Genomic DNA, 23541 nt, shown 5'->3' on the forward strand with positions numbered 1-23541 from the left:
TGCTCCAGCTGTGTCCTGAGGAGCTGGACCAGACACATCCCCCGGGGCCGGAGTTGAAGCCGAACCAAGTGGCCATCCCAGTGTGAGACCAGATTCCTGACTCCGGGAGCAGCCAGAGCCAGTGGGCAGGCAGGCTTTTGCTCAGCACACTGGCTCTCCATCGGCAGAATGGCACTGCAAGTGGAGCTGATACCCACTGGGGAGATCATCCGCGTGGTTCATCCCCACAGGCCCTGCAAGCTTGTAAGCTGGGATGCCCTGGGCCGGGAGGAAGGGTGGCAGCATCTCCCCAGGGCCCAGCAGCTCCCTCTCAAGCAAGCCCCTCGGGAAAGAGGTGAGCAGTGGGGAGGGGTTCTGATCTTTGGCTGGACAGGAACAGACTGGACAAGAAGGGGTAAATGAAAGGAAGGGGTAAGAGCTTAAGCACCTCTAGGAGCAGGGTTTTTCTAAGCAGGATCTAGGTTTGAATCCCTTCTCTCCCAGCTCCCTGATCCTCAATAGGCTGGGCTATAAACTGGCCCTAACACGTAGGTGACAGGACTGCTCTGGGGCCAAAGGACGGGCGGTGCATGTAAAGCTCCAGACGCATAGTACAGGTTGAATTAATGCCTCCGCTTCATTCAGCCCAAAGAACCAGGACTGGCCAGCTCAGAGCGGTAGCTTGGGCAGGGAAGGAGGGGGAAGAGAGACAGGTAGGCACAAGTGGGGAAGAGCTGAGCTGGCCTGGCAAAAGCGGGGCGGGGGTCGGGTTTGCTCTGAGGATGCAAATTGGCCCTAGGATGAGGAAATGCATCCCCTCGATCCCAGCGCTGCAGCGAGTGGGCCAGGTGTGGAGAGAGTGTGTGTGTGTGTGTGTGTGTGTGTGTGTGTGTGAGTGAGAGAGAGAGAGAGAGAGAGAGAGAGAGAGAGAGAGAGTCCGCGTGTGGCTGTGACGCGCGCCCCGTCCCCGGAGCTGGTTGCGGAGTGTGCGGCACGGAGTCTCGGCGGACTCGGGCGGGGGCCGGGGCCGGGGCTGGCCGGGGCGGGGCGGGGCGGGAGGGTTCGCGCGCGCGCGCCCGGGCCTGGGCCCTGCCCGGGATGACGACAGGCAGCGGCCCGGCCCCGGGCGGGCCCTGGGCGGGGAGAGCGTGCCGGGGCCGCGGACTCCGGAGCCGGCCACGCCGCCCAGCCTGGCCCCCGCCTGCGCACCCGAAGAGCCGAGCCGGTGGGTACGGGGGGCGTGGGCGCACGGCGGGCAGCAGCCGCGTGGTCTCGGGAGGGGTCGGCCAGCGGGGGGAAAGGGGGAAAGGGCAGGTGGCCGAAAGCCGAGCCCAGCCCGGAGCTGCCGTGCGGGAAGGCGGGGGTCGCCGGCCTGGGGATCGCTGGGGCCGAGGGTCGGCCCGGGGCGGCCTGGCCCGGCCCGTGAGGGGTCCCAGAACTCGGCCTCGTGGAGATTTAGATTACTTGCAGGTAACGTGAGGGCGGGGAGGGGCGGCTGGGGTCACAGGATCCAGGCACCCTGTACCCTCTTTGGGCCCCTCCGGCAGCCGGGGCTGCCTCTGGGTTCCGGAGAGGACGCTCGAGTCCCGCCCCTTCCCGTACTCCGCCCCCGGGGCCCTGCAGTGCCAGCTTCCCCGCGCCTAGGCGCCCGTGAGTGCGGCGGCCGGGGTCTCGGAGGTGAACGAGAGAATGAATGGTTGGTCCACGGCCTTATTCAACTCCCGGCACGCTCTGGGCTCTGTGATTCGTTCATTCATACAGGCGTCCACGAGGGGTTACTGAGCCCCTACTGTCTGCCTAGCCGGGGTGTACGCCCTGGAGGGAGCAGTCTCCTGGGAGAGACTGACAAGGAAACTGGCGATTAGAGCACGATGAGATATGGAGGGGGCTATGTGTTGGGGGAGGCAGGAAGGGGTTCTGAAGGAGGTGATACCTGAGCTGAGTCTTCAAGGATGACTAAGAGTCAGTCAGGTGGGGAGAGGGAGGGTGCGCCCAACCAAGGAAGGTGCAGGTGCAAAGACAAGAAGCTTAGGGAGAGAGCGACGTGTGATAGGGATGGGGGCAGTTCCTCCTGGCTGTGTGTGGTAGTGAAAGAAGGGACTGGAGAGGACCACCCCTGTGGTCACACGGGAACATGGGCACATTGGGGTGAGCTGAGGACAGAGGGGGCTGCTGGAGTCTATATGCAGGTTCCTGGCAAGAAGCATTAGGTGTGAAGTATGGGCTTGGCACATAGAAGGGTGCCCTATAAACTTTCACTCCGTTAACATAAGATGTTAATTAATCAGACTTGCATTTGTAAATACTACAGGCTGTTGTGGGAAAATGGATTGGAGGGAGGAAGGCTGGGAGGACAGTGTGAAGGTTGCTGCCTGATCCAGGAGCACAACAGTGAAGGGGGAGCAGAGGGAAGGTTTTAGCAGGTGGTGACTCCTTGGTGTGAGAAATGGAGGGAAGTGAACAGGACTTTTGATGCCAGATGGTGATGACTAGCTGGAGGTGTCTTCCTCCTTTCTACATATAGGATATTGAACAAGGAGGATAGGTCAGGGGGGCAAAGTGCTCTGTTTACTTCCGCTGGACCCCCAAGCAGAGGTGTTTGGCAGGCCAGAGACCCATGATTCTAGAGCTAGAGTGTACAGCCCTTGACTGGGGCCCTGTGAATAATCGGGTAGAGCCCTTTAGTCCCCACCTTTCATCTCCCTTGCCCCTCACAACAGTTGCCTTAAGTCTGGAACAGTCCTTGGTGGGGCAGCCTGGGCCCAGATCTAAGATACATCCAATAAATGTAAACTGAGCATAATGAATATAAACTGAATATAAACTCTTCTGTGCCCAGCACTACACTGTGGGTGAGAGAGGCTATGATTCTGTTTCCCCAAAAGGCCAGGAGGCTACCTCGGTGGAAATCAGCTTTTAGCAGAAATCTGGGGATGCTCAAAACACCCTCTCCAGATCTGCATGGGTCCTTTGAGGCTCTTTGAACATCTGAGGCTGCCACTGCCTTCCCCACTCCTCCAGAGGCCAGTCTTGAGGGTACCTGGCCCACACTAGGTAAAGGGCACTGGATGACCTAGGTCTGCTGGGTCTGCCCCATCCCTGCCTTTAGAGGAAATGACACAGGTGGGAGGAAACCCAGAGGTAGTCTTGGGAAATAAGTCCTGGGTCACTCGTGTCCATGGCTTCTCACCAGCCTGCAGCCAGCCCCTAGGTGCAGGGCCATGCTGGGGGCCCAAAGGCAGTGGGTACTCCCTAGCTATTGCTCCTAAGGCCTACATATCAATAGTCACACAAAACCGACAGGGTTGTATACTGGGCACTGCAGTCACGGGGTTACTGAGGAAGGTCATAGCCTGCCAGGGCAGCGAGTTAACCCTTGCAGAGAAGCGGAAGGTTGGACATCCACCAGCCAGCGGGCGGGCCTGCCTCTCTCCTTCAGGGCAGCCCTGCAGAAGCAGTGAGTGCTGGCGTTGCCGGTTCCAACCCCACTCCTCCTTTTACTAGTCCTGGGATCTTGAACAAGTCATTCACCTGCCCAGACTCAGTTTCCCCGCCTATAGAATGGGGTAATAACACAGACCTAAAGGCTTGGCTTGGGAGCATGGAAGGGAGTACGGTAAGTCGGCGCTGAGAACGCAGGAAGCTCCAGGAGCTGCAGCCTTGGTCGCTGTGTCTCTCACACCCTCGGTTCCCCGCCTCCCTACCCCTCCCTGGGGCTGGCGCTTCCGTCCAGTGAGGCGGGGCGGGCGGGGGCCGGGACCCCGGCTGGGGCCGCCCCTCTGGCCTGCCCGGCAGCGAAGACGCCCCCTCCTTCCGCCGCCGGGCGGCGGCTGTGGGGGCGCCAGCGGGCATCCCGGGAATGCGGCGGCGCGGCTCCGGGGTGGGGGGTGGGGGGTGGCCGGCAGGACCCCTCCGCACGCGGATTCCCCTCATTCCAGCCGCTTGACGCGGCAGCGGGCGGGGCGGGCTCTGCGGCCGCGAGGCTCCTCCCGTTCTCCGCTCCTCCTCCCCGGTCCGCGAGCGGCCGCAGCGCCAGCCCTGTCGCCCCCTTACCGCAGGGAGCCATGCTGCTGGTGGGGGCTCGCTCGACCTCGTTCCCCCAGTATCCAAAGGCGCTCCCCACCCCGAGTGGGCTGGAAGCTGAGAACCCTCCCCGCTCCCGTTCCCTTCTGGATTTTAAACCTGGGACGCCGCAGAGGGCGCCCCCTTCCTCCCTGAGCCCGCCTCTGCCGGTGGCGTTTAATACCCCCCCTCCTCTCCCACCCATCTCCCAGCTGCGCACCCAGTCCCCTGGCCCCTCCGCAAGGCCCCATCTCCCAGCTGGTGCACCCCCCGCGGGGTCCCCCGGGCCGCGGCTCCGACCGGGCTGTTGTTCTCGAGGTAATGAGCCTCCCCACGAGGCTGCAGCCCTCACCTGCCGCAGCCTCACCCCCTCTCGGGGGAGCCTGGGTGCGAGGGGCATGCTGGGGCTTTAGGTCTCGGCCCCGCCTTTTCCTCTCTAGGACAAGTCCGCATTACTGTGCCTCAGGTTCCTTATCTGTCAGGTGGGAAACAGGTAAAGTTTACGAGAGCTGTCTGTATAACTGGCAGGCACGCCTGAGGGGCTTTCCCCACTATAGGAAGTGTGACCTATCTGGCCCAGGGCCTGGCTCTTAGTAGGTCTGTCCCAAGCACGTGTGGAATGAATGTCGGGCCGAGAGAGGGAAGTGCTTGTTGAGGGACTGGGAGGTGCCTTCGCGCTTTATCTTAGCCTTCCCAGCAATCTTTAAGGCAGGTATTAACCACATTTTAAGGATGCAGAGTTGGCTCTAGGAAACCGACTTGCTCCCATACAGCTCGTAAGAAATAGCCCAGCCTTTTGCAAGCACCAAAGCCTTTTAGCCATCACCACCTCTGCCAGCGGTGGGATCTGAGCTAGAGTTTGCCCCTCAAGTGCCTTTTAAGACCCCAGCGACTGTGGGGCTGCTTGGGGCTGGTTTGGGAGAAGAGTGTCCTGGGGGATCAAGAGGGAGAGGAGAGGAGCCCCTGAGCGAAGCACAGAGGCCCTCGTTAGGGTGTCTGGGATAGGGGAGAAGGGTATAGGCCCCAAATGCTGGAAGTCGGGTGTACATTTCCCAGATGGAAAAATGAGACCTCCGTAGGGACCAGACACACACCGCGCCCGGCAAAGGCTCCCTGTGGCCGTGGCTGTCCCTTGGGTGTGCGCTCCGTCGTGACTCGGAACCTAACGAGATTTTCTTGGGCCTTAAGGACATTGGGCCACCCCCCAGAGAGTATATAGGGGTGGACAGTGTCCTGCACCGAGGCTCCGCCCGCCTGGGCGCGCCGGCCGTATTTGGACATTTCGGTCTATTTTTAACTTTCCTGGGACTTGAGGTTGGGGTGAGGGGAGATGGAAATCCTGCCTCCTTCGGGACCCAAGGGCCTCAATCTTCGTCGTGCGCCTGGCCTGATGTGTAGTGTAGACACAGCCCGGAAGTCAGTTCCGGGTCCGTGTAGACGCGGCGGCCGTGCGGGTTCCGGGCCCCACCCTGGAACCAACAACGCCCCTCCTGGAAAACCTGACTCAGGCGGAGCCCCTGCCGGGCGGGGAGCTCCGTTCCCCCCCCCCCCCCATTTCCACCCCCGCACCGAAATCCCGCGTAGTTCCCACCCCACTCCCACCAGCTGCGCAGGAACCCCCGAGTGCGAACCCCGTGCGAGGCGGGGGCGGCCGGGGAGTCCCGCGCTTCTGAGGCTCGCGCAGGGGGCGGCGCGGGGGGCGGGCCGGCCCCTCCCTCGCTGACGCCGCCGCCGCCGCTGCCGCCGAGCCCCGGGCGGAGAGCACGGGCAGGGGAGCAGGGCGCCAGACCGGCCGGGCAGGATGCGCTACCGGGCGTCGGTGAGCGGAGGTGGCGGGCAGGGCGGGGGGTCCCGGGCGTCCCTCTCTGCCTCGCGGCGCCGCCTCGGCCCCGCCAGGAAGCGGGCGCGGCCCAGGAATTTCGGGTGGAAAAACGTCCCGGAAAGTTGCAGGGGGAAGAGGCGGAGGCAAAGAGGGCCGCGGGGCACTCGGACCCAGAGCCCGGCTGGCGGCTCTCAGGGAGGGCTGAGAGCACAGAGACCCGTCACCCAGAGGGCAAGGGGGCGGGAGCTTTGGCCAGATTTGGCAACAGCTTCGGGACAGGATTGGGGGGGGGGGCGGTTAAGGCGGCGAGGGACAAGCCTGGGAGAGGCAGGCCAGACCCAGAAGGGTGCCCCAGGCCAGAGATCTGGATGCTTTGTGGTTGGAGGAGAATTGATGGCCTCAGTGGGATCTACACCCCCCCTCCCACACTGCCACCTTGCTTTTCTCCGACCCTTGACACTCTTGACGTCAATTTCCTAGAGCCCCCTCTCCTCCTATGTGAAGAGTGTAACCTGGGGTGAGGGCCTTGTTGAGCCTGTGTTCTCTGGAGGCAGCTGGGCTTTCCATGGTAAAACCCCCACCCCCTTGAGGCTTCTGGGGCTCTCAGGAGGAGGGTGTCTGGGGAGGCTGGCAGCTGGAGGAGAGGGTGTGGCCCAGCTATGGGAAGGAGTCCCCCCCCCCCCCTCCCCTGCAACTTCTGGGGTGGGTGTTGAGTCCAGCTGGGACAGGAGGCCCTCTGGGGAAATCCCTCTCCTGTGGTCTGTTGGTGGCCTCTTGCTTGGTCCCTGACTCTCTTCTCCTGGAGATTTTGATGAGTGAGGGTGGCAGAGATGGCTCCACCCTGACTGCAGAATTCACTCTGAGCCATTTTGTCCTCCAAAGCACCTGTCACACGTGGCCCAGAACTAAGGGACTTGAGGTCACCTGGTCTAACTCAGCTCCTCCTTGAGGAGGAAACAACCCAGAGAGAGGAGGGGATTTGTCCAAGGTCAACAGAGCATTCTTTTTATTATTCCAGGGAGTTTCTTCTCATGACTCCTCTTTCTCTACACAAAAAGCAGTGCCTGCCTGGATTTAGTGGCCTTGCTTCACATTCCTCAGGGTCTTCTGTGCCCCAGTGTCCTGTGTCCAGGTGCCATGTGCCCCACATGGTCCTTGTTCTGTATGACCCATGTCTTCAATGTTCCATGTGCCAGCTTCCTGTGACCCTGCCCCTGTACCCAGCATGGTCCATCTCTTGGGTGTTCTCTTGTCCTGGGTGCATGTGCCCCTGGTTGCCCTCTTAGTCCCACAGGCTGAGGTGGAAGAGAAGCAGCCTTACCTTACCCTGCTGGCTCTGACCGTCCTGTGGTCCATTCCCTGCAGGCCCTGGGCAGTGACGGGGTGCGGGTGACCATGGAGAGTGCACTGACGGCCCGTGACCGGGTGGGGGTACAGGATTTCGTGCTGCTGGAGAACTTCACCAGTGAGGCAGCCTTCATCGAAAACCTGCGGCGACGCTTCCGGGAGAACCTCATTTACGTGAGCCCCAAGTGGGAAGAGAAGGGTTTCTGGGGGGCGCAGACACAGGTCTGAGGGGGAAAGAAGCACCAGGAGCCTCTGGGAGAGACTTCTGATTCTCCTCCCTCAACCCCCAGACCTATATTGGCCCCGTCCTGGTTTCTGTCAACCCCTACCGGGACCTACAGATCTACAGCCGGCAGCACATGGAACGTTACCGGGGTGTCAGCTTCTATGAGGTGCCACCCCACCTGTGAGTGAACCCCAGCCTCTCCAGGAGTGACCCCCCCCTCCACCTGAGATGACCCCACCTGAGATGACTCTCACTCTAGAATATCCCTGACCTCCAACCTGGGATGAATCATTATTTACATCTGTGAGGGGTCCTACAATCTCTCACCTTAGAGTGACCCTGATCCCCACTTGAGATGAATCTCTCAACCCCATCTGGGTGGGGCCTCCCCAGCCCCCACCCCACCTCACACCCCTAGCTCCTTGCCCCCAACTGTACCTGGGCATGGCTCCCCAACCTCAGTGACTCTGCGACCCCAATCTCTACCTGAATGACTTCCAGGACCCCCACCCGTGAGTGATCTCCTCAGTCCTCCATCTCAGAGTGACCCCCATTTCAGGGTGAAGGACCTTCCCTGACCCGCAGTCCTGAGGGTCCCCCAATCCCCATCTGTGAGGGTATGCCCAACTCCCACCCACAAATGAATTCCAAGCAAATATGAGAAATACGGGAATCCCTGTGCCCCATCCCCCTCCTACCTTGCCCCACTCCCATCCCTTAAGCTCCTGACAAGCCTCTGCCCCAGGTTTGCAGTGGCCGACACCGTGTACCGGGCACTGCGCACCGAGCGCCGGGATCAGGCGGTGATGATCTCTGGGGAGAGCGGGGCAGGCAAGACAGAGGCCACCAAGCGACTGCTGCAGTTCTACGCTGAGACCTGCCCAGCCCCCGAGAGGGGGGGTGCTGTACGTGACCGGCTGCTGCAGAGCAACCCGGTGCTGGAGGTAGGGGACAGCAGTGTCTGCAGGGAGGGAGGGGCAGGGAGAGAACACCAGATATCCCTCATACCCCCCTCCACTCCTAGGCCTTCGGAAATGCCAAGACCCTCCGGAACGATAACTCCAGCAGGTTTGGGAAGTACATGGATGTGCAGTTTGACTTCAAGGTACCTGTGGATGGGTCAAGGCAGGGGGAATGGGATTCCCAGGTAGTAGGCACCCACTCGCCAGGTCTTTGGTATCAGCAAATATTTATTGAGAGTCTACTCTGTGCCAGATGCTGTTCCAGGTGCCAGTGGTACAGCAGTGAAACAAAATAGACAAAAATCCTGCCTCCAGGGAGATAGACAATAAACAGAAAAATGTAATTTAGGTGACGAGTGCTATAGCAAAAAATAAAATGAAGTGAGGGGTGGGGCCAGTTGCTATTTTAAATAAGGCAGATAGGGTAGACCTCACTTAGAAGGTAGTATTTTGGTAAAAGCTTGATGGAGACAGGGGAGCAAGTTGTGCGGATACCTAGGGGAGAGAGTTCAGGCAGCGGGACTAACCAGTGCAAAGGCCCTGGGGTAGGAGGGTACCTGGTAAGGACAGCAAGGAGGCCAGAGAACAAGGTGCCCAGGAATAGGAGGGGAGACTGGATGGTGCAGGCACTTCTGGGTCTTTGTAAAAAGTTTAAAAGAAAACAACTCTGAGTAGGGGCGCGTGGGTGGCTCAGTCGGTTAAGCCTTTGACTTTGGCTCAGGCCATGATCTCATGGTTCATGAGTTTGAGCCCCGTGTCGGGCTCTGCGCTGACAGCTCGGAGCCTGGAGCTTGCTTTGGATTCTGTGTCTCCCTCTCTGTCTGCGCTGCCCCCCCCCACCCCCCCGGCACATGCTCTGTCTCTGTCTCTCTCAAAACTAAATAAAACAAAACAAGAAACTCTGAGTAGAAGGGGAGCTGTTGGAGGGTTTGGAACAGAAGTGCGTCATGATGTGACGTTGCTCTCCAACAGATCCCTCTAGTGCTTTGTCGAGAGTAGATGGTAGGAGAAGCAGGCTGAACAAGGAAACCAGTCCAGAGGCTGGTGGTTATTAAGCCGAGATGACAGATGACAGTGGCTGGGACCAGTGTGGTGGCAGTGTAGAGTTTTGGATGTTTTGAGGGTTAAAGCAGCAGGATTGGCTGCGTGGCGGGACATGAGGTTAGGGAGGAAAAGAGGCTTCCGAGAGGAGGGCAAACTTCTTGGGCCGAATACCTAGGGGGCGGAGTGGCCATTGACCAAGATGGGAAGAGAGGAGCTGGTCTGAGGAGGGGACACCACGAGTACAGGGTGCAGTTCCAGGCCTGTTGAGTGTAAGCGGCTCGTCGGACAGCCAAGTGGAGTGGCCAGGTAGATAGGGCCGGACGTGCTCATTTCCCAGATGAGAACACGGAGGCCAGAGGGGGTGGCTGGCTGAGCCCATGCAGCTAGTCGCAGCTCTAGAATTAGAGGCCAGGAGTGCAGAGGAAGGCAGGGGAGGGTGGGTTGGAGCCTATCCCCAGGCCCCCTGAACAGCCACCACGTCCTGCCCTGCCCACAGGGTGCACCTGTGGGTGGCCACATCCTCAGTTACCTGCTGGAGAAGTCCCGAGTGGTTCACCAGAACCACGGGGAGAGGAACTTCCACGTCTTCTACCAGCTGCTGGAAGGGGGCGAGGAGGAGTTGCTGCGCAGGCTGGGCTTGGAGCGGAACCCCCAGAGCTACCTGTACCTGGTCAAGGTGAGTCGCGAGTGGGCAGGGCGGGTGCCACCCAGGGAGCGCAGCGCCGGGGCTGGTGACCCAGCTCTGCCCTTCCCCCAGGGCCAGTGTGCCAAAGTCTCGTCCATCAATGACAAGAGTGACTGGAAAGTCGTCAGGAAGGCTCTGACGGTCATCGACTTCACTGAAGATGAAGTGGAGGTGAGGCTGGTGCTGGGGACGCCCCCCCCCCTTTCCTCCTGCCGCGCCTGGAAAACCTCCGTCCGCTTTTACAGCCCTTACAGCTCCCTTCTCTCAGACACTCCCCCACCTATTCCTTGCTCCATCTGACTGCTCACTGGTTGCCCTCTTTGGCTCTCTGCCCCTCCTGTGACCCCCACCCACCCCTCCCTGTTTGTCCAGGACCTGCTGAGTATTGTGGCCAGCGTCCTGCATTTGGGCAACATCCACTTTGCCGCTGATGAGGAGAGCAACGCCCAGGTCACCACCGAGAACCAGCTCAAGTATCTGACCAGGGTGAGTGGGGTGAGCAGAGGGCGAGGGCAGAGGGGCTGGGGTGAGGAGGAGTGCACCCCCACCATGCCCACCCCCTCCCTTGACAGCTGCTTGGTGTGGAAGGCTCGACGTTGCGGGAAGCCCTGACACACAGGAAGATCATCGCCAAGGGGGAGGAGGTGAGGCCAAGCCTTTGTCTCAGGATGTGGGGGGTGAAGGGGGTGCAGGTGCTCCAAGGCCTCTTCTGAGACTCCCACCTCCAGGAACGCAGCCTCCTGTCCTTACACCGTCTTCCCTCTGATGTGGCCACTGTGGCCTCTCCTGGTGTGTCCCACCCCCCAGGCTCACCAGGAGCCGGGAGGACAGAGTGGCCATGGTTTTCTGGTGCTCGGCCTGAGCCCATACGGGAGGCAGATGGAAAGGGGTCTGTGGCATTCATCTCCCGTCTCACCTTGGCTGGCAGCTCCTGAGCCCGCTGAACTTGGAACAGGCTGCGTATGCACGAGACGCTCTTGCCAAGGCCGTGTACAGCCGCACTTTTACCTGGCTGGTCAGGAAGATCAACAGGTCGCTGGCCTCCAAGGTGAGCTCGTGGCCGTTGGCCCATGCTGCTTCCGAGGCAGCAGAGAGGGCAGTCCAGGGAGGCCTGGGGCTGGGTGCTGGCAAACACCAGGACCCACGCTCTTTGTTGAACCGCTGGCCCTAGGATGCTGAGAGCCCCAGCTGGCGGAGTACCACGGTCCTTGGGCTCCTGGACATTTATGGCTTTGAAGTGTTTCAGCACAACAGGTCAGCCCCCCCGTCCACCTGCCCGTCTCTCCTCCCATCTCCCCTGTCCCGGTCCCTCTCCTCTTGCCCCTGCCTCTCGTATTCCTGACGAAGTCCCCGGCCACCTCGGGTCTTGCTCTGTGTACCTTCCCTTAGCTACTCCGAGTCCTCCCCGCATCTCTCCCCTGTCCTGATCCTGTGTCTCCCTTGAACTACCGTGGGCTCTTCTGTTTCCTTCACAGCTTTGAGCAGTTCTGCATCAATTACTGCAACGAGAAGCTTCAGCAGCTCTTCATCGAGCTCACCCTCAAGTCGGAGCAGGAGGAATATGAGGCAGAGGGCATCGCGGTGGGTGCGAGCCTACAGGTGTCCCTATGGACACCCCATAGGAAGCCAGGCACTGGGGTCCCCCGGACAAGGTGCTAGGACCCCATGATGATGCCGTCCTTCCCTTTTGCCCTTCAGTGGGAGCCCGTCCAGTATTTCAACAATAAGATCATCTGTGACCTGGTAGAGGAGAAGTTCAAGGGCATCATCTCCATTTTGGTGAGTCCTTTGCTCTTTCGAGGACTCATATTGGGGGCTGGGTGGGAGGATGTTACTCCATTCCCTGTTCTCTTAGGCCTGTCCATGGAGGGCCTGAGTTTGGTGTTGAGTAGGGACAGGGCAGGGCTGTGTGTGGAGGGTGAGGTGAGGTGCTGGTCTGGTCTGGAAGCTGTCTGTGGGAGGCTCCCTATGATCTGCCCCTGTCTGCTGCATCTCTGCTTCCTGGCACGATGCCCCTGAGTCTCCTGTGCCCTCTGGCTCCTTCCCTGATACATCCCTCATCCTCTGCCACACCCCCCCAGGATGAGGAATGTCTGCGCCCTGGGGAGGCCACGGATCTGACCTTCCTGGAGAAGTTGGAGGACACAGTCAAGCACCATCCGCACTTCCTGACGTAAGCGGGGTGGCCGAGCAGCTTAGGGGCAAGGGCTCGCTTGGGGAAGAGCCTGTGAAGCGCAGGATCCCCCTACAATCCTAAGACCCCAGTCATAAGGAGGGATGACCAGGGGAGTTGCTAAGCTGAGGACAGGTGCACAAAGCCACAGCTTGTGGTGCATCCACAAAGTAAGAAGCTAAGAGGAGCATGGCTGCCTCCTTATTCTTTTTTGAGAATGAAACTTAAGATTTTTTTAGCTTCCTTATTTGGAAGTTGCTCTTTCTTTAAGGATTCCCCTAATGTGGGAAGGGGAAGGAAAGAAGCAAGCACCTCTGCCCTGCATCTTTTGTGCACATCACCTCCTCTAACCTGAAGCAAGCCTGTAAGGAGGCATTCGTGGTGCTTTTTCCACTGTACTGAGGCTCCAAGAGGTGACATCATTTGCCTAAGGTTATCACACATTTAGTAAGTTGCAGAGCTAGGACTCAGGCCTGGAGCTGTTGAATGCCAAAGCCCTGAGCATTTTACCTTTTTATTTTTTTATTTTTATTTTTTGCTTAGTTGTAACCTTAAGGGGCACCTGGGTGGCTCAGTCGGTTAAAAGTCTGACTCTTTTTTTTAAAATTTTTTTTCTAATGTTTATTTATTTCTGAGACAGAGACAGAGCATGAGTGGGGGAGGGGCAGAGAGAGAGGGAGACCCAGAATCCGAAGCAGGCTCCAGGTTCTGAGCTGTCAACGCAGAGCCCGATGCAGGGCTTGAAGTCATAAACCGTGAGATCATGACCTGAGCCGAAATTGGTCATTCAACTGACTGAGCCACCCAGGCACCCCAAAAGTCTGACTCTTGATTTCAGCTCAGGTCATGATCTCACGGTTTGTGCGTTCAAACCCCGCATCAGGCTCTGCGCTGACAGTGCAGAACCTGCTTGGGATTCTCTCTCTCTCTCTCTCTCTCTGCCCCTCTCCTGCTCATACTCTCTCTCTTTCAATTTATTTATACATAAATAAACTTTAAATTAAAAAATCGTAACACTAAAAACCTCTTCCTGGGGGCGCCTGGGTGGCTCAGTCAGTTAAACATCCAACTTCGGCTCAGGTCATGATTTCAGGGTTCTCAGGGTGCAGCGCTGACGGTGTGGAACCTGCTTGGGATTCTCACTCTCTCCTCTCTCTCTGCCGCTGCCCCACTCACGCTTTCTCTCTCTCTCTCATAGTAAATAAATTAACATTTTTTTTTCTGATTGTAAAAATAATGATGCTCATTAGAGAAAAATTGGAATGTGTGCAAAAGCCACTTGTTATCTAGCTTAACACCCAGAGGTCATCACTGTTAACAATGTGAGGCATTTCCTTCCTGCCTTTTTCTATATGTTTTTTTTTCATAGTTGAAAACTTATTGTGTATAAGGTTCAGGATAATGTTATATCCTGAGTGTTTTCCTGTATCATCAAACAGAAAAATTTCCTCAAAACACTTCCTCCAGTGGCTCTAACTCACAGATATTCCAGTGCTCTCACCCAGCCTCTGGAGGCCCCTAGCCAGCCTCCAGGCTTCTGCTGGGGTAACAAGGCTGCAACAAACATCCTTGTGCTTTAAATCTCTCCCTGTATCTCTGGTTAGTTGCTTGGAATAGTTGTAGAAAATGGTGGGGGTGGGGGTGCGCCTGGCCGGCTCTGTCGGTGGACCATGTGACTCTTGATCTCGGAATTGTAAGTTTGAGTCCCATGTTAGGTATAGAGATTACTTAAAAAATAAAATCTTAAAAAAAAAGTAGACAATGGGTTAAAGGGTATAAATACACTTAAGTAATCTTTTGGGGCAGATTTCCATTCTTAAAATGCAGTGGGCAGCACTGAGCCTTCTGAGCAGAGTCACATAACAGCCACAGGCAATGAAAGGAGACCTCTGCCCCGTGAGCCCCAGCCGCGCAGAGGCCTGCATCCCGGTCCTGGCACTGTGTGACCCTGGGAAAGGCCGTCTGCCTCCCTGAGCCTCCGCAGCTGACAGCTCTGCCCTGTCTGTCGCCAGGCATAGAGGGTTGTGGCGTGGCCCAGGGCGTACCTGCTCCTTACTAGATGCCCGGTTCGTCTCTTGATCCTCTTCAGCAGGAAGGCGCATGGCTCAGGCCAGCAATCTGTAGCTTCCTCTCGTTCTCCAGGCACAAGCTGGCTGACCAGCGGACCAGGAAATCTCTGGGCCGTGGGGAGTTCCGCCTTCTGCACTATGCTGGAGAGGTGACCTACAGTGTGACCGGTGAGGATTCTGGAGCTGGGTCCCCACAGTGGGCAGGGAGAGGGGCTCTCCCTCACCTCGTGTCTGCTCCCCCCTCCCAGGGTTTCTGGATAAAAACAATGACCTTCTCTTCCGGAACCTGAAGGAGGTGAGAAAGACTGGGGAGAGGGATCGGGATCTGGGCACTGACTGACCTCTGCTCCAGGAACGGGTCCCACCTGTCCCTGTGCCCTGACTCCCTGCTTTGCCCTCACAGACCATGTGCAGCTCAGAAAATCCCATTATGAGCCAATGCTTCGACCGGAGTGAGCTCAGCGACAAGAAGCGGCCAGAGACGGTGTGGAGGCTGTGGGGACCTGAGGGGGCACGTGTGTGCACGTGTGTGTGGATGGGTGCCTGCGTGAGCCAGGAGTTGGCAGCGTGCATGTGAGCTACGTGTTCACTGGTACACATCTGTGTGCGTCTAGGAGGCTGCCCGTGGGTGCATCTGTGCTGGCTTCCATGTGTGCACCTGTCTCTACCTGTAGACCCACACATGAACCCCCGAGTCCTTGTGGGGATTGTACCTGTCTCTGCATCGGCACTTGCCTGCATTCACCCACTCGGCAGACATTCCTAGGCACTTAGGAGACCAAAATGAATAGGTGCTTTCATAGAAATGTGCACAGGGTGCTTTGGAAACAGAATAAGGAACAGCAAATTGCCTGAGGGAGTAGAAGTGGGGGGAGCAGTCTGGGAAGGCTTCCTAGAGGAAGCATCTGAGATAACTTGGGACTGAGTAAGTGCTTGTCAGAGGGACCTATGGGAGAGCACAGCAGGCAGAGGAAGGTCCAGCACAGACACGCAGAACCCAAAAAAAGACCAGGAGGTTGACAGGAGAGTGACATCATGGAGAGAGAGGCTGGGAAAGGCGGGTGCGGCCAGTAGTGCCTGATTCAGGGAGAGCTCCAGTGAGCTGAGGGCAGAGGTGTGGCTGTTGGGTGTGGCGGGAGGAGGCCCCGGGTCCCAGCAGGAGCGGGCTCAGTCTGAGGTAGAAGCTGGAGTACTGCAGGCTGAGACACGCTGGCAGGGAGGGTGCAGAAACCATGGGTTGCCCAGTGTCCCACTCCTCAGTCCCTTGTTCCCTGATGCATACCCCTCGCCCTCCCCACACACACACACCTCCCTTCGCAGGAAGGACACGCACCACTGTCCAGGCCTCTCCAGCAGGCTGCAGGTTCACGTATCCACTGATCTCCTCCAGTGCCTTCCAGGCAACCCACTGGTCTAAAATGGGCCCTTGATTGCACAGTGCCCCAGGCCTGCCCCTTCTGTGTCCCTAACTCAGGACGAGGATCACCCACCACCCAGTCTCACAGGCCAGAAACCTGGGCAACATCTGTGACTCTTCAGTCTCCCCCATCTCCCTCATCCAGACAACTACTGGATCTTGCTGGTTCCTGCTGCCTGAGTACTTCTCAGCTCCTTCCCCTCAGCCTGTCCCCATAACCACTGCTCCAGTTCAGTGCTCTGAGCCAGCCAGTGTCATCTCTGGTCTCCTCCTGGCTTCCTGGCTGCCCTTGCCACCCACCCTCCATATATTTGCTTAGAGGTCTTCCAAAATGCAGATCTGTGCCTGCTGTTCCCTCATTCCAGATTCCTCATTGGCTCCCTATTTCCCTCAGGAGAAGTCAGTCCCCCGAAAGTGACTCTCCAAGCCTGTCATGATACTGCATCTGCTTTCCTCTCTAATCCTATCTTGTTTACTCCCCATCTGGATCCTTTCACTGCTTATAGCTCCCTGGGTACATGAAACTTTTGCTCAGGCTGTCCCTCTGCCTGAATACCTTCCTCTCCTCTCTTCCTTCTGGCTATCTCCTACTTATCCTTTAAATCTCAGCCCAAAGGGCATTTCCTGATGCCCCTTACCCCACCGACTAGATTAGTTGCCCCTCCTTGATGCTTTTGGAACCCCCAGGCACACACCTCTGTCATTGATGGAATTGCGAATCTGTTGAGAAGTCTGCTTCTCCCGTAGGCCTGAGATCCTTGACGGTCTTGATGAGCAGTGTGCAGAGACAATGGTTGGATGCATAGGCATTAGGACACACTGGTAAAGAAGGTGGCCCTGAAATTCTAGAAGGAGAAAGAGTTGTCGTCAAAGGGAGATGTAGAATCGGGGTTGTGGGGATACCTGAACAAGTGTTTTTGTTTTTGGTTTTTTAAGTAATCTCTACAGCCAATGTGTAAAAGATTGGGTGTAGAGATTGGGTGTGGCTTGAGCCCACAAGAGTAGGTTCCAATGATTGAGTCTCAGCCTGGTGCCTCCTGAGCAGGGTTTTTAGATAGGAGTGAGGTTCCTAAGCTGATGTCTCTAGCCCAGCTGGAAGATGCCAGCAGTCTGGTCCCTCCCTCTACTGTGAGCTTGGGGAGGCAAAAGGAAGGGCCCAAGTAGGGCCCAGGGTAGCTGTGGGGACTGGCGCCACTCCACTCCAGGAAGGGGCGTCTGCAGGGTTCAGCAGCTTTGCCCCAGTGAGGGGCAGCTGCAGGGATCCACAGCCTTGGCCAACCTTCCATTCACTTTGGCTGCCCAGGTTGCCACCCAGTTCAAGATGAGCCTCCTGCAGCTGGTGGAGATCCTGCAGTCCAAAGAGCCCGCCTATGTCCGCTGCATCAAGCCCAATGATGCTAAACAGCCAGGTAGGTGCCTCTGCCCGCCATAGGCCTGTGGGGACTGGGTCAACCTGCAGGGGCAACAGGCTATCCATCCCTGAAAGTCCACTGACCACCCTGTTACCCCTCCCCCAGGCCGCTTTGACGAAGTGCTGATCAGGCACCAGGTGAAGTACCTGGGGTTGATGGAGAACTTGCGCGTGCGCAGAGCCGGCTTTGCCTATCGTCGCAAATACGAAGCTTTCCTGCAGAGGTGGGGGCGTGGCCTGGCTCAGCGCCAGGGAAAGGGGGTAGGAGGGTAGGAAATTTCTGGGTCCCGTGAGAGCAGACAGGGATTCTTAGCCCCATTTCAGAGACTAGGACACTGAGTCTCTGAGCTGCTGTGGGACGCATGCCAGGGGACCCTCCATGCTTGAAGGCCTAATATCAAGCTAGGTGGACAGGATGCCAGTGCTCCCAACCCCATCCCCCACCCCACCCGCTCAGGGACCTGCCCTCATAGAGCACCTGGTTAGGGGTCCATAGGCATGCATCCACATGCTTGTCACCAGGTGGCATGGTAAAAGTCTATGAAGAGGACAGAGTTTCCAATCAATTCAGAAAGGATAGAGCAGCTTTGTGGTTGGTCTAAGGGGCTGGAGAGTCAATCAGATTTGAATTCCTTCCCTGCCACTTTCTAGCCCTGTGGCCTTAGACAGATGAGGATACATCAGTTTCCTCCTCTTTAAAATGGATGCAGTGGTGGGGCGCCTGGGTGGCTCAGTTGGTTAAGTGTCCGACTTCAGCTCAGGTCATGATCTCATGGTTCGAGAGTTCGAGCCCCGCGTCGGGCTCTGTGCTGACAGCTCAGCGCCTGGAACCTGCTTTGGATTCTGTGTCTCCCTCTGTCTCTGCCTCTTCCCTGTTTGCTCGCTCTCTCTCTCTCTCTCTCTCTCTCTCTCCCTCTCTCAAAAATAAATAAACTTTAAAAAATTAAAAAAAAAAATGGATGCAGTGGGGCGCCTGGGTGGCTCAGTCGTTTAAGTGTCCTACTCTTGATTTTGGCTCACAGTCATGAGATCTGAGCCCCTGTGTTGGGCTCTTTGCTGAGTGTAGAGCCTGCTTAAGATCCTCTCTCTCCCTCTCCCTCTCTCTCTCTGCCCCTCTCCTGCTCACTCTCTCGAAAAATAAATAAATAAAATAAAATGGATATAGTGACAAAGTGACCTCTGAGGCTTTTCATGAGCTGCAAGTCATGGGTGGGAGTACCCAGCATGTACCCCAAAAAGCTGATTTGGGTCCCCAGGGGTGGGGGGGAATTGATTGGGGTGGGGCCTGGGTGCATTTCCGCTCCTCCTGTCTCCAGGTACAAGTCACTGTGTCCAGAGACATGGCCCACATGGGCAGGACGGCCCCAGGATGGGGTGGCTGTGCTGGTCAGGCACCTGGGCTACAAGCCGGAAGAGTACAAGATGGGCAGGTGAGTGGTACCCGCCCACACCCAGTGTTTGGGGTGCTAAGGGGTAGCAAGCAGGGGCTGATCACTGCTGCCTCCTCAGGACCAAGATCTTCATCCGCTTCCCCAAGACCCTGTTTGCCACAGAGGACGCCCTGGAGGTCCGGCGGCAGAGCCTGGGTAAGAGAGAGGCCGCACCTTCCTGTCCCAGTGGGGTCTGTTCTGGGGAGAAGGAAAGAAATCACTGCATTTGGGCCTTTTCTCCAGGAAGCCCAGTTCACTCACATTCAGCTCCCCTCCTCCTTACCAGCTCCAGTCCTGCTCCTGGATGCAAACTCTGAGCACATTCCCACCTTCCTTTGCTCCCTCCTTCACTCCTTCACGCACTGCATTCTCCTTCTCTTATGTATCCTCTCATTCAGTAGTTCCTTCAGCCACTCTCATTCGTGCCCCTCAGTGAGCTCTGACAGTTCCAGGCCCTCAGCTGGTTCCCCAGGGCTCTGGCCAAGTGACTTTCTTTCCCCACCACAGCCACGAAGATCCAGGCCGCCTGGAGGGGCTTTCACTGGCGGCAGAAATTCCTCCGTGTGAAGCGATCAGGTGCGGGGGCCCAGGGGTCCTCAGAAGGGGCAGGGTCTGGGGCTAGAGTGGGCCGCCATCATGAGGAGATTAAGGTCAGCCGTTTGTGGTCTCCGCAGCCATCTGCATCCAGTCGTGGTGGCGGGGAACGCTGGGCCGGAGGAAGGCAGCCAAGAGAAAGTGGGCCGCCCAGACGATCCGGCGGTGAGCACCGGGGCGCCACGAGGGGGTGGTGCAGAACAGGCGGTGGGGCGCTGCCAGGCCTCTCACCCCCACCCCTGGCGGGCCCACACCCCCAGGCTCATCCGTGGATTCATCCTGCGCCACGCACCCCGTTGCCCTGAGAATGCCTTCTTCCTGGACCACGTGCGCACCTCCTTTCTGCTCAACCTGCGGAAGCATCTGCCCCGGAATGTCTTGGACACTTCCTGGCCCACACCGCCACCTGCCCTGCGTGAGGTCCGTGGGCTTCCCTGCTGATCTGGGGACCGTGAAAGCACTCAGCGGAGGGGCCTACTGATCTTGTGGACGGAGAAGCATTGGAGGTCCCCCGAGGGAGAACTGGAGCTGGGCCACGGAGAATGAGTTCTTTTGAGAGAAACGGCTCAGGAATGGAAGGGATGTCCAGGTTGGGGGGGGGGGGTCACTCTGGCAAAGGCCCAGTAGTGGGCATATGCCTAGTGTCTTCAGAGGGAAGGGAGCCGGGCTGTGTAGGTGCCCTGACCTCCCTCGTACCCTCAGGCCTCAGAGCTTCTACGGGAGCTGTGCATGAAGAACATGGTGTGGAACTACTGTCGGAGCATCAGCCCGGAGTGGAAGCAGCAGGTATGGAGAGCGAGGAGGCAGGCGTGGACTGGGACTAGCCAGCGAGGTCGGGGCAGCGTTCTGGGAGGAGCACGTCACCCCCCCCCCCCGCCCCGGATTTACGGTGTGATGTCAGACGGATCCCGGGCCCTATTTGGCCTCGCGTGTGAGGTCAAGGCTGGAGTGGCTCCTGGGTGGCAAATAGAATTTGTCCTATGGGCCCACTCCACCGGAGTGGTAGAGGCTCCCCAGAGCCCTGTGTTGAAAAGGCTACAGAATCAGTCTGATCCGTTGGTAACGTCTGCCGTGGTTGCACGGGTGGACGTTGGTGGCTGATGTGCCTTGTGTTGGCCAAGTCACTATTGGATGATGCTGAAAGACCCACCAGCTCAGATAACCTGTTAGTAGTTTAGAGTATCAGCAATCAGCCAGCTTCAAGGTGCCAAGCTAGAGGTGAACGCCGGGGGCCCCAGGGCCTGATACGATGAGGAGTTAGCCCCCAGGTCGAGCCTAGCCCCTGGAAACGCTGTCTTGACCCTTCTGGAAAGCCTTCTGTCTTGTGAGTGGGGTTGGGGGCAAAGCAGAGGGAGAGGCCAACAGCAGGGTTGGTGGCAGGGCCTCGCCTCCTGGTGCTGGGGCCAGAGAGAAGGTGAGAGACTGTCTCAGTTCCTGGGGCTGGCCTGCCCCTTCCCGCTCCCTGATGGTTCCCACCCCTTGTAACCCCCACCTCCCGCCCTTGTCTCCTCAGCTGCAGCAAAAAGCCGTGGCTAGTGAGATCTTCAAGGGCAAGAAGGACAATTACCCCCAGAGTGTCCCCAGGCTCTTCATCAGCACTCGGCTTGGTGAGCCCCTTTCAGTGCTCCGACCCCCCAGCACCATCCAACTTAAGTCCCCTCTCCCCTCCCCTGACCTCTCTCTCCCCCGTCTGCGTTGCAGGTGCAGATGAGATCAGCCCCAAGGTACTGCAGGCCCTCGGCTCTGAGCCCATCCAGGTGAGACCACGGTTCTGCGGCCTGAGGGCTGCATGGGGGGTGCTCAGGGCCTGGGCAGAGAATGAGGGGCTGCCCTGGAGGCCCCGTAGCCCCTCCCCGAGCCCTCACCCCACCTTCCATCCGCAGTATGCGGTGCCTGTGGTGAAATACGACCGCAAGGGCTACAAAGCCCGCTCCCGGCAGCTGCTGCTGACACCCAGCGCCGTGGTCATCGTGGAGGACGCCAAAGTCAAGCAGAGGATTGACTACACCAACCTGACCGGTGAGCGAGAGCCCAGGGCTGCTTAGGGAGGGCCCCTGCTCTGACCCTTGACCCCTAACCTCTGCCCTTCTCCTCAGGAATCTCTGTCAGCAGCCTGAGCGACAGCCTCTTTGTGCTGCATGTGCAGCGGGAGGACAATAAGCAGAAGGTACCCTGTTGGGGCCTGGGCGGCAGGGCCGAGGTGGGTTCTCGAGCTTTGGGCAGGGCCTGACCCCTCTCTCTTCTGGACGCCCCCAGGGGGATGTGGTGCTGCAGAGTGACCACGTGATTGAGACACTGACCAAGACAGCCCTCAGTGCTGACCGTGTGAACAACATCAACATCAACCAGGGCAGGTGAGGCGGTCAGGGGTGATGAGGGGACCAGGCGTGCGTATGCAGACAGCCCTCACACACCCCCTTCCTTCCAGCATCACGTTTGCAGGGGGCCCCGGCAGGGATGGCATTATCGACTTCACGCCTGGCTCGGAACTGCTCATCACCAAGGCCAAGAACGGGCACCTGGCTGTGGTGAGTGGGGCCAGCAGGCAACAGCCCACCTCCCTACCAGTAGCCCTGGGGCTCAGGTGAGCCTCGGGTGCCGAGCTTCCTCGGCAGCTTGGCAGAGCCTGGGCAGCTCATCCATGGGTCTCCATCCGTGGGGCATCAAACCACCTTGTTCTTCCCATTGCCCATTGAGGGCCAGAGAGTGGGGCCATATGAGCCTCCACGGTGCAGAGGGTCATAAAGATGGCAGCATCGGGAGGTGGGGGAGGCCTGGGAGTCTCGAGGGGAGCTGTAGACAAGGCCCACTCTGGCAGGACGGGGAGTCCGATGGGAGTAGGATAGAGTCTCCAGGACTGAGGCCACCAGACGCCCACCCCTCAGACCGCCACTGCATTTATCTAATCCATGTAGACAAGCACCCAAAGCACCTGGGTCTGCTTCCTACTCACCACTTGGGCTTCTCTCTGCCCCCATAGGTGGCCCCACGGCTGAACTCTCGGTGATGAAGGCGCCCACTGGACCCCCTCCCACCTCCCAATGCTTTGCTTGTCCCCACCTCCCCTTCCCACTTACCAAAGACTCGAGCTTCTAGACAGGGACCCAGGGACACCTCGAAGCCCACTGACAAATTCCTGCCTTTTGCTCACCCCTCTCTTGAGGGAGCAGCGGGGGCCAGGGAGCTGCCCCAGAAGTGGGCCAGGCCGGGCCACAGCAATAGGAAAGCCGGGGACAGAGGCGGCCATGCCAGCCCCACTGCCGATGCCAAATATTTGAGAGAAGGGAACTTTTGCTGAGGTTTTCTCTGAGATTTTTTGATGCTTTATAAGAAACTATTTTTTAAAAAAGCTATTTTCCCACCCCAAGACACACTGGATGTGTTTTCCCTGATGCCAGCAGGGCAGGGAGTGTAGCCGAGGGGTTGGGTGGTCTGGGCCCCGGTGCCCTCTCCCTTGCCCAGGCCACTCTCTTCTCTTCATTCCCTTGGTACCTTTCTTTCTGCCTGCCTGCCCACCTGTACCCTTTGCAGCCCACTCTGCCATCCCCTTGGGGGCTGAGACCACCTCTGCCTGCCCCCTTCTTCCTGCCTTAAAAATACCCTTTCAAAATCATCACCCCGCCTGAGGACATCCTGGAGCGGGGGAAGGGGTCTTAGACCACAGAATTTGGAACACGCCGAGAGATCATCTAGTGTAAGCTTCCTGGTGTGACAGAGCAGGAGACAGAGGCCCAAGAGAAGGGATGTGCCCTTCATCCAGTAGGTTGGGGCAAAACCAGGACTGCAGTCCTGTCTTCAACACACCTCACTGCCTCTCCAGGGACAGATTCATGTCTTTAAGGGTGCGTGTGGCTCCCTAACCAGCAATCACCCTGGGGGCCAACAGGTGGGAGAAGCAGTCCTACCTGAGTCTATGCCTTAGGATGACAAACATCCTGTTTATATACTTTGGCCCCAATTCAAGGATGTAGGCCCTTTCCTGGCCCTTACGCCCTCCTGTCTGCGGAGCCCAGGGAAGGGGCTAGCCTTGGGAGGAGCTGCAGAGGCATCACCTCTTTCTGCTGTGTCCCCCCACCTCCCCAGAGGGCCTGAGCGCTGCCCAGCTGCCTCTGCCCTCCTGGGGGTCTCAGCCCACTGCTGATACTTCTGCAATCCAGAGAAACACTAAATAAAGCAATATGTGTTTGCCAACATTGGTCTGCTTGTGAATGTTAGGAAAAGGGACAGGACCCCTAAAGGCAACCCGGGATCTTGTGTTAGAATTTTTGCCTTGTCCACAGAAGGAAGAAGGCAGGGTGCCTTCCCGGAGGGAAAACAGAA

General features: G+C 58.1%; 1 protein-coding gene across 5 annotated transcripts; it reads left to right on the forward strand.

Moving 5' to 3' along the window:
* Positions 1-23412, forward strand: MYO1C (myosin IC). Of its 5 annotated transcripts, none has more exons than XM_086686364.1 (32): positions 1-243; positions 7229-7384; positions 7501-7616; positions 8182-8380; positions 8461-8541; positions 9939-10118; positions 10200-10298; positions 10500-10613; positions 10700-10771; positions 11056-11175; positions 11299-11381; positions 11603-11708; positions 11826-11906; positions 12209-12300; positions 14443-14537; positions 14618-14664; positions 14773-14853; positions 17090-17195; positions 17304-17421; positions 18514-18627; positions 18707-18783; positions 19135-19203; positions 19302-19386; positions 19482-19641; positions 19924-20007; positions 20735-20828; positions 20923-20978; positions 21105-21240; positions 21318-21388; positions 21478-21575; positions 21650-21749; positions 22202-23412. In XM_086686364.1, exons 1-32 carry the CDS (start codon positions 169-171, stop codon positions 22226-22228), a joined length of 3192 nt encoding a protein of 1063 aa, XP_086542490.1. In that variant the 5' UTR covers positions 1-168; the 3' UTR covers positions 22229-23412. The 5 variants fall into 5 exon arrangements, with proteins under 5 accessions (XP_086542490.1, XP_086542492.1, XP_086542494.1 ...); XM_086686366.1 differs by lacking the exon at positions 1-243 and adding an exon at positions 1049-1204; XM_086686368.1 differs by lacking the exon at positions 1-243 and adding an exon at positions 4511-4534.
* The last annotated feature ends 129 nt before the right edge of the window (positions 23413-23541 follow it).

The sequence above is a fragment of the Puma concolor genome, chromosome E1, assembly GCF_028749965.1.
Source record: "Puma concolor isolate L17-30 chromosome E1, mPumCon1.1.hap2, whole genome shotgun sequence".
Lineage (NCBI taxonomy): Eukaryota > Metazoa > Chordata > Mammalia > Carnivora > Felidae > Puma > Puma concolor.